The sequence below is a fragment of the Brassica rapa genome, chromosome A09 (assembly GCF_000309985.2).
Source record: "Brassica rapa cultivar Chiifu-401-42 chromosome A09, CAAS_Brap_v3.01, whole genome shotgun sequence".
Lineage (NCBI taxonomy): Eukaryota > Viridiplantae > Streptophyta > Magnoliopsida > Brassicales > Brassicaceae > Brassica > Brassica rapa.
Window position 1 is genome coordinate 11,065,274 of NC_024803.2, and position 15,926 is coordinate 11,081,199.

Here is a 15,926-nt window from a genome sequence, read left to right on the forward strand (position 1 = left end):
AATGTCATGTTGTAATTGTTGAGGCAGTAAACATGACTAATGAGCTTCCAAAAAATTAACGAAACCCACCGTCGCATGAAATAGAATGAATAGGCGTGGATAGCTCAGTAGCCACAGGCGGTAGGACGTTAAAGTATAGTTATGTGGTGATGCTTATGAAACAAAAGTTGTATCCGTTCCTGATATCCTCCGCATCATAGTTACTGGTGGACCCAAAAAATATTATGACATTAGATTACTAATAAGTAAATGTTATTAAAATATTAAAATATATAATATTACTATAGCGTCTAACATGATAAAAACAAAATTTAGTCGTTATGACATAAAATTCTTGTACCAACAAAGAAATCATCTAAAATCAGTGGTCGTAACTGTAGATCCTAAAGTTTACGCTAAGTATTTTATAGTTCCAGATCACGCAGTGTCAAGAGACAACCGTCATTTGTCGCTCATCCATATGGATATAGAATTATCAATTTAGTTTACAGAGTTTTTATGAGTTTGTTTATGTTGATGACAAAAAAAAATGTTAACGTTTGTAATCTTTGTTCAAAATACATCTATCTTAAATGAAAAACAGTTAAAAATTAGTTGAAAGGAATTTATCTCTGAAAGCTTGTAAAATAATCTATAAAAAAACTGAAAAGTGAATAAAAGTAGCATAGAAATACTAATTTTATAAAACTGAGTTACTAAAATTTTTAAATAGTTTTAATTATATTTTTATTTTTAATGTTTAAAACCTCCAACTAAGTTTAGTTAAGATTGTAAACTAAAGATTTACTCGTAGAATCGGTAGAGAAATTATTTAATCCATTAAATAAAATTAGTTTAGGGGTTTCTACCTGGTATAAATTTAGTTGAAGAGTTTTATCGTTAAATATCCCTTATAAAATCACTGATTGTGGAGCTTGTTTTGGAACAAGCCCTCATGCTCAACCCCACTAAGATCTATCACAAAGTCAAGCTAGTAACTTAAATCAAACGCTTAATGGATTGCCAAAAGATAAATATTTTTTTTGTAAAATTGGTTATACGAGTTTACAAACAATATATAAGGGATTATAAAGGAATGTAAAATCATTTAATCCTCTTATAATCATTTATCAATTATTTTAAAACTCCTATAACCGATTTAAAAGTATTAAAATAATTTACAAATATTTATGCACTAATTATCAATTTTATAACCAATTTATAAGCCCTTAAAAATGATTAATAAAGCTTTATCAATTATTTCATAAGCCTATAGTTCATGCTATATTGTTTATTAACTTTTATAAATTATTTATAAGCCTTTACAAATTATTTTAAAAATTCTTATAAGCCTTTATAAATTATTTTACAAATTCTTATAAGCTTTATACATTTTTTACAAATCATAGAAGTAATTTACAAGTCTTTTTAAATATCATATAAGCTCTTAGAAATGATTAATATATTGTATAAATAAAATTATAAACTTTTAAAAACACTTTTTTATTGTTTGAACTCTTATAACTGATTTTATTACATCTTATAAGTGACTAGTAAGGCTTTATAAATGATTTTCTAACTAATTTTATAAGTTTTCTAACTAATTTTACAAGTTTTTATAAATAAATTTATAAATCTTAATCTTATTTTAGTTATTTATAAACCTCAATCCTATTTTACAAGCTTTTACCAAAACATTATCAGCCTTTAATGATGAAATCCCCAACCAAAATATTTAACTATAAAACAGCATTATAAACGGCATTAAAGTTTGTAATCCAAAATAAACAGTATTATAGACGGAAGTTGAAAAACGCTAACGATTTTTAAGTTGAAGATTTCAAATGTTAAAAGCTAATTGAAAGATTTTATTTCGATTTTTATTTTGATTCAAAAATAGTTTAGAGCTAGGTTTTATCACTAAATACTTTAACTAATAATGATTATGTTATTCATTTTTGTTATATTAGCTTACAAACAATCTTTGAATAGACCACAATTACTAGTGGCAACTAAAAAATAACCATAATTTCTTATTTAATTTTCATCAATTTGAAAACATATTAAATAGAATTATTAAGTTTGGTATCTTACACTTCACAAATATTTTTATTACATTTATAATTTGATATAAATTATTTAGGAAAAATAGAAAGCTAACACATCAATCGAGTTTAAGTTGCATAAGCAAATCTAGCCATAAAGTTTTTAAAAATTCTTCAGCATGCTAAGACTTCAAACTCCAATAGTAACTAAAAGGGTCAAATGACAACCATCATTTTAACTTTTAATATCATATATTTAAATCGCTATTTAATATTAAGTTAGTAGTAAAATAAAGGGAATTATATCATATATTTTGAGTTATTTCATTTAAATATATAATTTGAAATTATTTCATCAAAAATGATTTGCATTATACCTATTCTGGTTTCTTTTTAAACACCTATTATTGGATTTGACAATTAACTTTAACTAAATGAAACTTTTATCATTACAAAATATCTTAATTATTATTTTTAATCAAAAAATAAATGTTAAATTTTTCAATTTTTTGAAAAAGTAAGCAAGATTTCTAGTCAATATACATGTATACTTGATCCTATGTATGTCAATTTAAAATATGTTATTTATGAAATGAATCTGAACCAAATAGTGATAAAACTGATTTTCATAATTATTTTGATTAATAAAAATATCTATGATTTATCTTTTTATGAAAACGCATCACGAAACTCATTTAAATTGAAAATTTATAGAATATTAGCTTTTTTTTTTAAACGAAACCTGCGTCCGCGTTCCAAGCAGTCCAATGTAGACGGAGGCAGAGAGGTTCACGCACTATCATTGACTGACTTAGAACCCTAGACATTTCTTCGTGTTGACACCCAACAACGGCGAGTCAAAATCTGTGTTCTTCTTTTGTTTTTTCTATATACCTTTTTTTTGTCATCGACTTATACAGACTCATACTGACTCTGTAAACCAAACCGGGTGATCTATATCCATGTGAACGACGAAAGACAGCTGCTTCCTAACACTGCGTGCTATTCTATCCGCCTTTGTATTTTGCGTCCGTGGTACATAGATAATCTGTGATCGGGTGAAATTCTCTTTCAGGTTCTTGACATCTTCCAAATAATTTGCAAAAGCTGGCCATTCTTCTGGTTCAGAAACCATCTTCACCAATTGAGAACAATCCGTTGCAAACGTGACCTGAAATTGACGTAAATTCCTCATACATACCATTGCCCAGAGTAGCGCTTCCATCTCCGCATGAAGGGGAGAGAGACTAGCCCGAACATTCCTTGCCCCCAATAATCCATCGAATCCTTCTAAAGTGATGTACCAACCTTGTCCTGAAAAAGTATCACCCTCTTTCCATGAGCCATCCACAAAACACCATCTTCCTGGAATTGACGGCAGGGTCGTATCTGCTATTTGTGGTAACTATCCTCTGCTCATTCAAACTTTGTGCCTCAGCCCATAGTGTTGATTCTGTTTCTGCCAATTTAATTCTATCCAAAGGATCAATGTCCAGATTACTGAAAACTTTATTATTCCTAGCTTTCCAGATATACCATAGTATCCATGCAAACTGATGATCTTCCATCTGCGGAACAACTCTCCAGAACAGATGATCCAAATTTGTCAAGAGAGCACTTGTCGGAAAGATAGCTGGATTTGATGGTATCTTCGATAGCGCCCAAACCTGAATTGTTGGAAAGTATTCAAAAAATACATGGTTTATGGATTGCTTCTGGGCTCCACATCTTCTACAACAAATATCTCCTTGTATCATTTTCCTCCAGCTTCACAGCAGTTAGGTTCTGGAACTCATCCCCAAAATAAAACTGATGAAATTTTAAAGCTTTCCTAAACCCCATGTAAATGTAGCGATGAAGAATCTCCCCAAACTCGTTAGTAATCATAGTGGATTTCGTTTTAAACAGAACGAAAATCATATCCTGAATATCCTTAATTTGACAGATGAAAGAGCCAATAATCCTTAGACCCCAAAACTTCCCTTGATTTCTCAAATCTCTTACGAGATCTGAAAGATATTGCCCTGCAGAAACTTCCTTTTGCTTCCATCGATTCCCAAAAACACACTGATGCTGATGATCTATCCATTGAAGACCCTCGATAGCCCAAAGACTCCCTGGATCCCACCGTTGACGACCCATTCAACCCTAATATACATTCGCCGTCGCCATCGCTTTTTGATATTCAATTGTCTTCATAAGCATATTTTTCTATATACCATAGTCCGTGTTTTGTATTTTGTAGTCTTCGCTTACAAAATTAGGCTAATACTCTACTAGCGGCACATTTAAGTAAACATAAAAAACAATAAAACAAAAACATAAATTAATTAAACTCAAGATGCTTGCCCATGGGATCAAAATTAATAATATACTAGATTTTGACCCGCGCTTGAGAAGCGCGGATATTTTTTTGTTGATTGTTTGATAAAATTTGAATGAATTCTAACTATTTATTAGATATCTATACTATTAAAAAATGTTTCAATGAATCATCAATAATTTTGGTCCATTGTCTCCATGAGTAGATGACTTTGACTTGTACACGCCAAGCAGTCTTGTGTTGTTTAAAGTCTTTCAAAAAAGTCATCTGCATATTATTAATCATGTTTTTGGAATCGTTTCTTTGCTGACTCTTTTCTAATGTTTTGGTTTTGATATAGTTGATGGTAAAAAGATACTCCCTCCATTTCATTTTATTTGTGTTCTAGGTTTATGCACACAGACTAAGAAAACATATGATTTTGTATATTTCCGAAACAAAAACACAATTACCTATACACCTAACCATTTTTCAATCAATAGAATAACAAAGCGGAGAATTTTATTAATAAATTTTGCATTGAAACTCTAAAACGATATTTATTTTGCAACGCAATTTTTTCCCTACAACGGCAATTAAATCGAAACGGAAGGAGTATCGAGTTAGTCAATATTTTATAATAGGAGATGTTTGTAGTCGATGTAGGCTAAGAGAAGTTATGATAGATTAATAATCAATGTTGGTTACCAAAAATCTTAGTAGAAAATATAAGTAGAATCAATTAGATATTTTGGTTGATACAAATAAGGAAAATAAAGTATTTGGCCGTAATAAATAAACTTGTAGACCAAGTAACTTAAATTTTAAGTATTTTTTTGGTTAGATAATAGTAAAAATAATTAACAAAAGAAATCTAAGATTATATCCACATATTCACAGCATATTCTTTTTTTTGTTTACATAGTTTGTTAAGTATAGATATTTAATCTTTTTAAATGTAAATAATAAAAATTAGTTTAGTATTATCTTTTTTTGGTGATATATGAATTAGTATATAATTTTGTGATATATATTTTGGATTTTTTTGTCATAAATTAATATATTTATGAAATACATGTATTAATAGTATCGATCATATAATATTCATCAATGTTTATAGAACTACACAACCATAGTGGTCACCTATATTTATAATTAACAAATTTGTATTTTAAACATATAACACAAAATCAATTAGTAGTATATGGTCTTTCCTTGAGTTTTTGTAAAACGTGACAACTTTAGTGATCATGAAAGTTATATATATTTATAAATGTAATGTTTTTATTCAGTTTCTTATAGTTTATTCACTTAAATATGGTATGTCCGAACCAAGAGAAATATTAATGTCATTATATGTTATAATAAAAAAACAATTAAGTTGCATCAATTTAGAAAAAAACCAAAATAATTAATCATATAATGTATAAAAATATAACTTTACATAAATAAGACTTATTAGGTTTCTAATGAATAGGTCCAACAACCTTTTATAAGTAGATTTTTTAGGACTCCTTCCCTTTTAATAGTATAGATATAATTTGTTTTAAAAAAAACTCAAGATGCAAGATACAAAAATCCGTGGGTGCGTATTAGAATATGTTTCGGCTTAAATTTTGTTAAAATATAAATAATATTTTATAAAATAAATATCTTCTTAAAAATAGTAGGGTGCAATTGTACATAGTCACCTAAATAGATTCACCGTTCAAGAATGATTTTTGCTGTTTTGGTCAGAATATGCTATTCTATATAAGAAACCAATTTTTGTCTAAATATTTAAAAAAAAATCGATTTTAGTTGAAACTATCTGACGGTGGAAATATTTAAAGTAAAATACAATGATACATTGTGATTTAATCAAAATATTGATCTCATTCAGTGAGTTTACTCGATGATTTCTTCTGTAATCAGATATCTGAACCAATTGGTAACTCCTAAATCAATGGAACCATATGCTCTAAAGATGACCAATTATCGTACCAGAATGAGGTAGAACACCGGTTTCTCACTTTCAGTTAATATAATTATTTAGATGTATCTAAATATTTGAGGATATTTTCCTCTCCATCCTCCGGGGTTTGATTTCAAAGAGATAAACAAGAAAGAACCTTTTAAAAATATATTCGGATCCATTGTGTCCAAAGAGATGGATGCAACCATGCGGTGGTGGGCTAGTGGTCTCGAGGAAGCAACAGCTCCAATACGGATCCGACTTTGAAATCCCGTGTGGCCACCCGGGCTGGCGTTAAATCGCAAGAATACGTGGAGTGCCGTGGACTTTGTGGAACTAGTCGATTGACCTCGCTCACCGGATCCCCATAGTTATAAAAAAAAACATAGATGGATGCATGCTAATAGATTTCCACATAATCTTTAAACAACATGCCTTATTCACCTTGCAAATCAGCCTGATTCTCAATCCTTTTTTTTTTGTTTGCACACGTCAATTAAGAAAGTTTTGTTTTACAAGAGGTTAGCTCCGTCCTGAACCAGACAAATTAAATGCAAAACATAACTTACAATCTCATTTATACATACATTATCTTGGGAGATGAAACACTATTAGCTAGAAGTTAATGAGACTAGTGATGACTAGTTTTGTGAGTTCCATGCTAGAGTAGGATAAGAAACAAGCCCTGCCTCTATAGTGTACAAGTAGTCTTCTCTTTGTCGTTGATGGCAATCCAAAATAAACAACCAGACGTGTTCCAGTTGTAGATGGGGATCAAGCTTCAATTGATGATCAAGTTTGTGCAAAGACTCTAACCTATAACCAATTGATTTTCCATTCTGATTTTTAGATCTGAGAGCTCTCACAAAATTTTCAAATGTCTTTCATGCCTTCAATTAAACGGATGTTTATGTCAGAAAGTATCAATATATCATTTCCAAAACATAGGTATGTGATCTGAATGTTCTTACAGTGTGGGTAGTAACCAATGTGTCATTTCTTAGCTGATTTTCTCGTACTTTTGACAACACATTTATTCTACTAATTTAGGATCCTATTTTTATCTATTGTTGAAAGTTATCATTTAAATTTTAGACCCTTTAAAATTTGTTACTGAGGTACTTAAATTTTGGACCTGTTTGTTACAATATTACTAAACACTACTCAGGTGATACAACCGGTCTACTTAAAGTAAATCATCATCGTCTAATAAAACTAAACCAATGCAATACTCCAAAACTAAATAAAAAGTAAACCTTCGGTTATCCCCTATATATTATGACCTATGTTGCATGGAAGCTTCATCGGACGTCCGCTTCCCGCTTCGGAACCAGAATCAGAATCGGAACCTTGTGGAAGCTTGTGGAATCTCACTTCCAAAACGTTTCTAAAATATTCTCTTTAAAAACTTGTTGGAAGCTTACGATTCCGTTTTAGAATCACGCTACCATTTAAAAAAAAAATGCAATGTATATCAATAAATATAAAACCATAGTTTTAATCTACATAAAATAAAAAAATTAATAGTAATGAATATTGAGTTATAAATATGCAAATATCAAAAATAATACTATAAATTATCATTATGCATTGAGATTTTTTATTAAAGATATAACACATATTGAAATATATTGTGTCAATTATTTATGAAGTATTAAAAATCATTAATATAATTTTTTTTGTAAACTTAATTATGTGTATTTTTACAGTTTTAATATAAAATCATTTCAAAATTATTATAAATGAATAAATGCTTTATTTCAAATTTAAATCATATAATTTTTAGTCCTAATTTTTGTTTTCTTAAATATATATATATATGGATATACGCTTCCAACACGTATCCGCTTCCTAATATTTTAAAAAAATCTCGTTTCTGTGCTTCCTTACACTTCCGTTTCCACGTATCCGCTTCCGTTTCCATGTAACATACTGAGAAGCATTACAATATTTTTTTGTAGTCATGTGTCATCACAGAATGATTCTTAGAATCCTTAGAGAAATAGATTGATCCATCAAAATATATAATAAGCATTTTATTAAACTAACCATAAATACACTATTAATGTACTTTATTATTTCTTTAAATAAAATCACGGAATTTCCTAATATGGCTAAAATATATATGACAATTAATGATTTTGAATAATAAAGATTTGATAAAAATAAGTGTATCTTATATTATATTTTTTAATTTTAAACTATAAAAATAAATTAAACAACCATAGTAACTATATAATAAACATTAAAAATTTTCTTTATATGTTATATTTGTGATCCATGGTTTAAAATTTTTGTTATGACATGATACAAATGATTAAAAAATCATATAAATTGAAGTTTCATTTAATAAGTATTAAAAATAAAAGATATATATATATATATATATATCATTTTAAATTAAATTATATGCCATATAAAAAATATATAAATATTTCAATTTTGAAATTTACGTTGATCAATTTTTTTGATAAAAAATTTGAAAATATATTGAAAACTTAATTTAAAAAAAACATCATTTCATAAATATTAATATTAAAATATACTATATATATGTTACTATTATTTAAATTTAATTACACAGGTGCGGTTTTCAGCTGAACCACTATCTTTTACGTGGGATTAGTTTTAAAGTGCGTTTTTTGGATTCTGCATGTATACAAAAATTGAAACAAATATTAATTACACAGGTGCCGTTTTCAGCTGAACTACTATCTTTTACGTGCGTTTTTGAGTGACAGTGGTGAATGGTAATCAATTGGCGGTTTTGATAATTCCGCACTGAAAACCGTGAATTGCATGTCGCCATTCTCAACCCCAAGTTCAGGATCTAATTCTTGTTTTACTGATCCGAATCATCCTTATATTATTTTATGGTAAAAATATGTCACACCGTTGATTTTTTTTTAATTTCTGGAAAGATATATATCAGCCGGAGTTCTGACTAGTTTGGCTGTACATAATTACAAAGTTTGTAATTGCAAATTTTCTAGAAGCACAACCATATCCATAACAAATGACGATGACACAAGATAAGATCCGATAAAAAAAGAGAAAGTAATTTGAACTGGGCAAAGTAGCGAGTAAGAAGAGGCGACTTTGTTGTACCTCAAAACTCCTTGAGAGGACCGCAACCTCTATAAAACTTCCATTGAATTTTACAAATTACAATGTATGAGACATAAATAAAGAAAATCACATTTTAAATTTTGAATGTGATATCTAAACCCATTTTAAACTGAATTTTTATTAACATTTATAACTTTCAAACTAACAAATTAATATATCAAATATCTAACTAATCTTTTTTCTTATCATTTTAACTTATCTTATGTCTTTTTTTTTTTTGTTCACAAACTTATCTTATGTCTATCCACTAAAATAAATTGATAAAAACTATCAAAATTCTCCTTAATGAACAATATTGTTTTATGTTTAATTTATATGTCTAAGGTTCAATAATTAGTGTGATTTCTAAATCTACTTCAAGATCACAAACTATTTAACTACAACCCACGCTAGTGGCCTAGTCAGTACTATATTATCGTGTGTTCGGTGCTCCTAACCATATATAATTACTACTTGAGTTTAAACAAAATAATGAATTTGCAAATTCTTGTAAATTAAATGTTACGCTGTAGTGGCTCCTGGCACTATTTAAGGAAAAAAAATGTAGATCATACAAACTATCAGGAAACTCAAAACAAAACTTGAGAAAAATCACAAAAGTCAAAGTAAAATTGTAGACAACCTCACCGACGAAACTACCTAGCAGTAGATAACACAGCAGCCAAGAACACACTAAATCGTAATCCGGTTTCAAGTCCTAGAAAGAGTGATTTATTAAACAATTATGTAGATTTACGGAAGAAAGATTTACAAGGGATCTTTAACATGGTGCAAATACATCTTGTAAGACGTGGATTTTCATAGGATGCCACATGTGATACAGTTAGGCGTAGATCTTCATAAGACATGTAGTATTGTCGGTTGTCGAATCGTCTATGTAATATTTCTCATATCATAATTGTAATATTCTAATAACTCAGAGTTAAAAAAAAATCGTAATCCGATAAATATGCATGAGTATTATAATTATGTAATTACTAAAAACTTCAAAGCTCCATCTAATGATGCATTTTTTTAATCTAATGATGCATTTGATGTAAAACGTTTTTCTGATTGAATATATTTTACATTTAAGAAAAATCTAAAGAAAGTAGACAATTACGATTATTTTAAAAATATTATCATCACCAGTTTCTTGAGTTATTACACTATTTTTGATATAGATGTTCACGATATGTTTCCAGTAGGCAGTAGATAATATGTAACCACCAACCAAGAACATTGTCCTATTGCATATTTACACCTATAAACATTTGAGATCTAAAGAAGAGAAAAAAATACATAATTTTCTGCTAATTCAGCTGTATGAAAATTAACAACTATGAAAGTAACAGACAAGAAACAAAACGTAACAAGAAAATAAATCAAGAACGTATTTGCTCGGTCACGCAGTATTCTCACGAGCAGCCAGAAAACGAAAATTCTACTTGCTAGGATAATGATGACGTACAGTTCTTGGATTGAACGATGCTCTGTTTTCAATACTCAATTTCCTAGCGAAATCTTTCTTCTTCATCGCGTGTGAGGAAGATCCGCTCTTTTCCTTGATCGTTGGAACCAAGTACCAAGCAATACAGGTGAACGTAATCGCAACAGATCTTCCAAAGAAAACCAATAAAACAAGAACCAATATCACAGTCACGGGCAAGAACCGGTTCGGTCTCGTGATCTTCTTCAGATTCTCGTTCAAAACGCAGTTATGTTTCTCCTCTGTTTCAAGCTCTGTTTTCTTCGTTTCCTCGGTTTTTGATTCGTTGACCACTGTTTTGACTTTAGCAGCAGCAGGAGCAACATCTTTGATCTTCTTTTGTTTATGAAGGTAAGATGATCTGATCACGACGGGGACACACTCGCCGGAGCTTGTGAACACGAATCGGACAAGAGGCGGGCCTCCAGAATCTAGCTTCTTGGAGTAGATGCTCTGCCTCTTCTGGTCGAGCTCTGAGAGAAGCTTAGAGAATTTGTCAAGTCCACGATTTGAATAAGGGTTCTTGCTCGCTTTTCTTGGCAAAGAACATGAAGATCTAAATGGGCTGGTCATTTCTTTTTTAGTTGATGATCCTTTGGTTTCTCTTATCTTGTGTTGTTCTTGCGGGATTAGGAGAGTTTCAATGGGTTTTTGTTTGCTTTATTTTTGGTTAGGAAGGATTTGATTTACAGACAAGAGAGACGACCTTGCTATTAATATAGTACAAGATTTGTAATAAAAAAAATTATAAGTCTTGACGCGACAAGAATATTTGTGTAATGATAGGAAAGAAAATCGTTTCTAAAATATTTAAAAATTGGATTAAAGGATTTGACACGGTCTGATGAAATAAAGCGTTATAACCGGGTTATAACTGGTCAAACCTCTTGGTCTCAGAATTTTTATATTCTTTTAAAAGGAATTTTGATGAATACAAGAAGTTTCTAGGATCAAAAGGTTACATCATCGCATATGTGTATTAATCAGTTGGTCTTATTGATTGACTTTCTTGCGGCAGAAGATAATAAAAAAGTCGTTTTCTCACAAATTTCCAAACGGATAGTAAAATATTTTGGTTGCCCCTCCTAACTATATTTTGTTTTTTTTTTTTTTTTGTAAAACTCCTAACTATATTTTGGCTTCAGAAAAGCAAAATCTAAGCCAAAATCTAACGGGAAGCTGTTTACAAAGTATTTATAATGGGATAGATATATAACAATATTTGGGCAACTTATTTGATGTATATATGTGATTTTTTTTGGTTCTGTTTGATGAATATGCATTTGAAGGGAAGGTTTGTAGCCTAGAATTCTATATACTCCATCCAATTTGAAAATTTGAAAATGTTTTGAAAGATATTTCAAAAATATAAACTGTTGATCTTTTATATATTAATTTTATTATATATTATAAAAATATTTAGCAATTGGTAATTTTCATATAAACCATGTTAATTAAAGGAGTTACAACTGAAGCTTATGCCTTGAGTTCGAGTATCATTACCTGCCTAACCACGATTTAAATGAATTTAATCATCTACACGTATCCGGATGTAATGTCTTGTGTGATTAGTTTTTGAGTAGAAAGTCTTTGGAATCCATATATGATTTTATAATAAAAAATAATAATGTTTTGCAAATTTATTGTTTGTTAAATTATTACTACTATTCATATGTATCATTTTAGTTAATGTTCTTGATCATTTAATGTGCATGTGATAATAAGGTATTATTTTGTTCACTAAGTACGTTTTTTGTTTAATATCAAGCGCAGCCACTCCGTGTTTAGTGATAACTACATTAGTTAACCTCATTTAATGAGAAATGAATAAGGTTGCTGCTGCTCCTATCCTGATATTAGTTGTTGCGGACTACATCCCAATTTTGTTTTTGAATATAAGGAGATTCATAGCCAAATTCTGTAATTTTTCAAAGTCCAAAATTACAACATTTATATTAGTTTTGTTTTATCGGTTACTCGAACTATGGACCACTGAAACAATGACTATGATCCTTTATAGATGAGACAAATAGATACTGACCACATTACTTTTTTTTCTTTCTTTCTGTATCCAAGGTAATTTTAGTATTTGAGAGTTTAATGATATATACATTTTAGTTTTTAAAATATGTACTATAATTTAGTGTTCACATATACTAAAAATATAATAATTTTGATTATAAATACACTATTTTGTGAAATTTAACAAAAAGTTGGCAAAAGTCAATATACAAATTTCTGTATAATTTTGAGTTCATAATTTATTATAACAAAAGATGCATGAAGATGTAAAATGATATTTTTGATATTCTCAAAAATATCAATCTTTTGGAAATATAGTTGATATTAAATTTTTACAGGTAAAATAATGTTATATTTTTAGAAAATATAGAGTAATTGAAGTTAGTAGAAAATTAAAAATATAAAAATGTAAATTTTCTATCACCTAAAGTATAAACAGTTACAATTTCCATAACAGTTTTTGGATAACTATATCTCGTAAGTGGTATTATTGCAGAGCACATCAGAGTAAATGAGAGGATATATTTACAAAGTAAAATGCTTAGTAATTATATGGCTATGTATTGTCATGCAGATATAAAATCATATTTTAGATCTTATTTGAATATTTCAAAGGTGAGGTACATGTTTTTTAAGATTAATCTAAATCTTTTTAAAAATCAGGAATACTTCAGGTTAATAAAAAAAATCTGAAAAAATAGATACATATTCTAGAAGACCAGGTCAAGTCTTGAAATCGTAAGTTATCATGAATTCATTTAACTTCTTGGCGCACTCCTATATATCTAGAAAAGTAAAAGATTCTTATTCACACACTGTTCATAGAAATATAATCCCCTAATCATATCATACAAAATAGGATACTAATAATTAAAAAAATTATCAGCTAAACGAATGATGCACCACTATATACTTATACATCTGAACAAAAATTAAGCATAAAAAATTACATGAACTATATGATTCATATAACAATATCCCTGAACTATTGTGTGTTATGTTTTACCACCACCATAAAATTCTTTTTGATAGCTAAAAATTGTGTCAGATTTGCATCCACCAATATCTGATAAAAAAAGTTTATTAACCAAATTCTTTTTGATAGCTAAAGAGTTTATCATAATACACAAGCAAAATATCAAAAACTAAAATAAATACATAGAAAAAGCATTCAAATGCAAAGTTATACAACCAAGAACTTGCTAAAATATGTCAAATTGTCATTAGAAGTTGTTAGATTCTAACACATTATTTAACTATCATAATGATGTTGATGATGTTAACACTATAACACATAATACCATGTAGTGTTGTATCGTTTATGTAGGTGACAATCATTTTTCCATAATAAAACAGCTTATAGAACGGAAAACTTTGAAAATTAGCATAGTTTCCAGAATACAACTATATTTTTTCTAAACATACATTTTCTATAAACTAGATTATAAACTTTATTTTTCCACTTTATAAAATTTTGTTTATTCTTAACCTTTTTCATGTTTCATAACTACTTGATAATTATATCGTAAGACTTTTATAAATATTGTAAAATGAATTATTTTTTTTATAATATTCTATAGAAGTCTATACCCATTTGTCATAACCATTAACATCATTTACTATTAATTTGAATTTCGGGTAAATGATTTTGTGTACACGTATAAATATAGTGTTTTGAAAGATACAGACAGTACATTAAGCTTTCAAAACCGATTTAAAAAAAAATGCCCCCAAATCCTGGTCTTCATCTACATCAAGATCAATAGGAACTTGAGCAGAAGGATTTGAACTCGGGTCATATAAAGGTGCAAAGTAAGGATGCTGAAGCCCTTCCGTGACACTAATCCTCTTAGGCGGGTCAAGAACGAGCATCTTCTGACTTCTGAAGCAGATCAATGCTAGAACATGCGAATTCGGGTAAAGACGTGAGAATGATATCGCCTGTGAGTAAGGTAATGATTCTATGTATTTGTTAGCTTTAGGGTGCGCGGAAGACCAGTCACATATAATTCTTTTTTTTTTTTGCTAAATTTTGAAAGTCACATATCTTTTTTTTTTTTTGGAAAGTCACATATCTTTAAGTCGTAGTTTGCGTTCACAAGGGGGTTACCTGGTTTCAAATCCCGATGGAGAAAGTTGGCTGAATGAATATACTTAAGCCCTCGATGTAACTACACAAAAAGAAACAAAAAAAGCAGTAAGACAAAACCAACACGAGTTGCTAAAAAAAGAAGAAGACAAAACCAACACGACAACAATTCAAAACAGAACCTCATACCTGAAACAAGAAGTATTGACATTACTAAGCACTTCAGAAGACTTAAATAATCTGGTGAAGATCAGCGTCCATGAGCTCGTAGATAAGATACACATCTTTTAAAGGTTCTTTTATGATTAGCTAGCCATTATCACATCTTTAAGAGCAACCACATTCTCATGTCGAAGATGACGTAGTAGGCTAGTAGCTTGAGGTCACAAAGTGTTCACAACGCATCGATCTTGTTCTCAAACCCATTGTGGATCTTCTTGATCGCTACTCTCTCGTTAGTCTCTTTGTTAACAGATGAGCAGACTACACCGTATGCTCCTCGGCTTATAGGTTTGATAGGGACGTAATGCTTCCCTTGATTCTTGACTCCGTTTGGTGGATCAACCTGAGTCGCCATTCTTCTTCCTTCTCATAACAAGATCAAACTCTGATCCCTCTAAGCTCAAAGTTTATCTGTTAATGAAGTTACTGTTTCATATCACTCGAGTCAACATTTGTTTTATCAAAAGGGTTATAAAAGAAAGTAACTAAGTTTGAATCTTGATGATGTTGAGGTTGAGCTTATCTATATCTGTAGATAATATATATATAGTATTAAAACGATTCAACAATAAGTGGACGTGCCGGAGTGGTTATCGGGCATGACTAGAAATCATGTGGGCTTTGCCCGCGCAGGTTCGAATCCTGCCGTTCACGTTTTTGTTTTCTTTTTTTTTTTTGTTTTTTTTTTCAAAGATTTGTTTATTAACATTCCCACT

At 29.5% G+C, this 15,926-nt stretch overlaps 2 protein-coding genes and 1 non-coding gene across 3 annotated transcripts; 1 reads left to right on the forward strand and 2 right to left on the reverse strand.

Annotated features, from left to right (window-relative positions):
- Nucleotides 1-9,630: 9,630 nt before the first annotated feature.
- LOC103838596 lies at nucleotides 9,631-15,591 on the reverse strand. The gene has a single exon (XM_033279585.1). The coding sequence runs from the start codon at nucleotides 11,448-11,450 to the stop codon at nucleotides 10,833-10,835; it is 618 nt and encodes a 205-aa protein (XP_033135476.1). The 5' UTR covers nucleotides 11,451-15,591; the 3' UTR covers nucleotides 9,631-10,832.
- On the reverse strand, nucleotides 14,595-15,565 carry LOC103838761 (mitogen-activated protein kinase 2). Its single transcript, XM_033278295.1, has 4 exons — nucleotides 15,387-15,565; nucleotides 15,171-15,177; nucleotides 15,010-15,070; nucleotides 14,595-14,797 (listed from the first exon to the last, which is right to left on the reverse strand). Exons 1-4 carry the CDS (start codon nucleotides 15,563-15,565, stop codon nucleotides 14,595-14,597), a joined length of 450 nt encoding a protein of 149 aa, XP_033134186.1.
- A 191-nt stretch (nucleotides 15,592-15,782) lies between the features above and the next one.
- On the forward strand, nucleotides 15,783-15,864 carry TRNAS-AGA. The gene has a single exon. It is a non-coding gene; the product is annotated as a tRNA-Ser (tRNA).
- Nucleotides 15,865-15,926: the final 62 nt, after the last annotated feature.

Excerpts from the sequence above, each read along its gene's own strand:
- LOC103838596 (XM_033279585.1), bottom strand. The coding sequence starts at position 11,450 with ATGACCAGCCCATTTAGATCTTCATGTTCTTTGCCAAGAAAAGCGAGC.
- LOC103838761 (XM_033278295.1), bottom strand. The coding sequence starts at position 15,565 with ATGGCGACTCAGGTTGATCCACCAAACGGAGTCAAGAATCAAGGGAAG. Across the intron at positions 14,798-15,009 it reads CCATCGGGATTTGAAACCAG|CATTGATCTGCTTCAGAAGT; the intron begins GTAACCCCCTTG and ends CGCATGTTCTAG.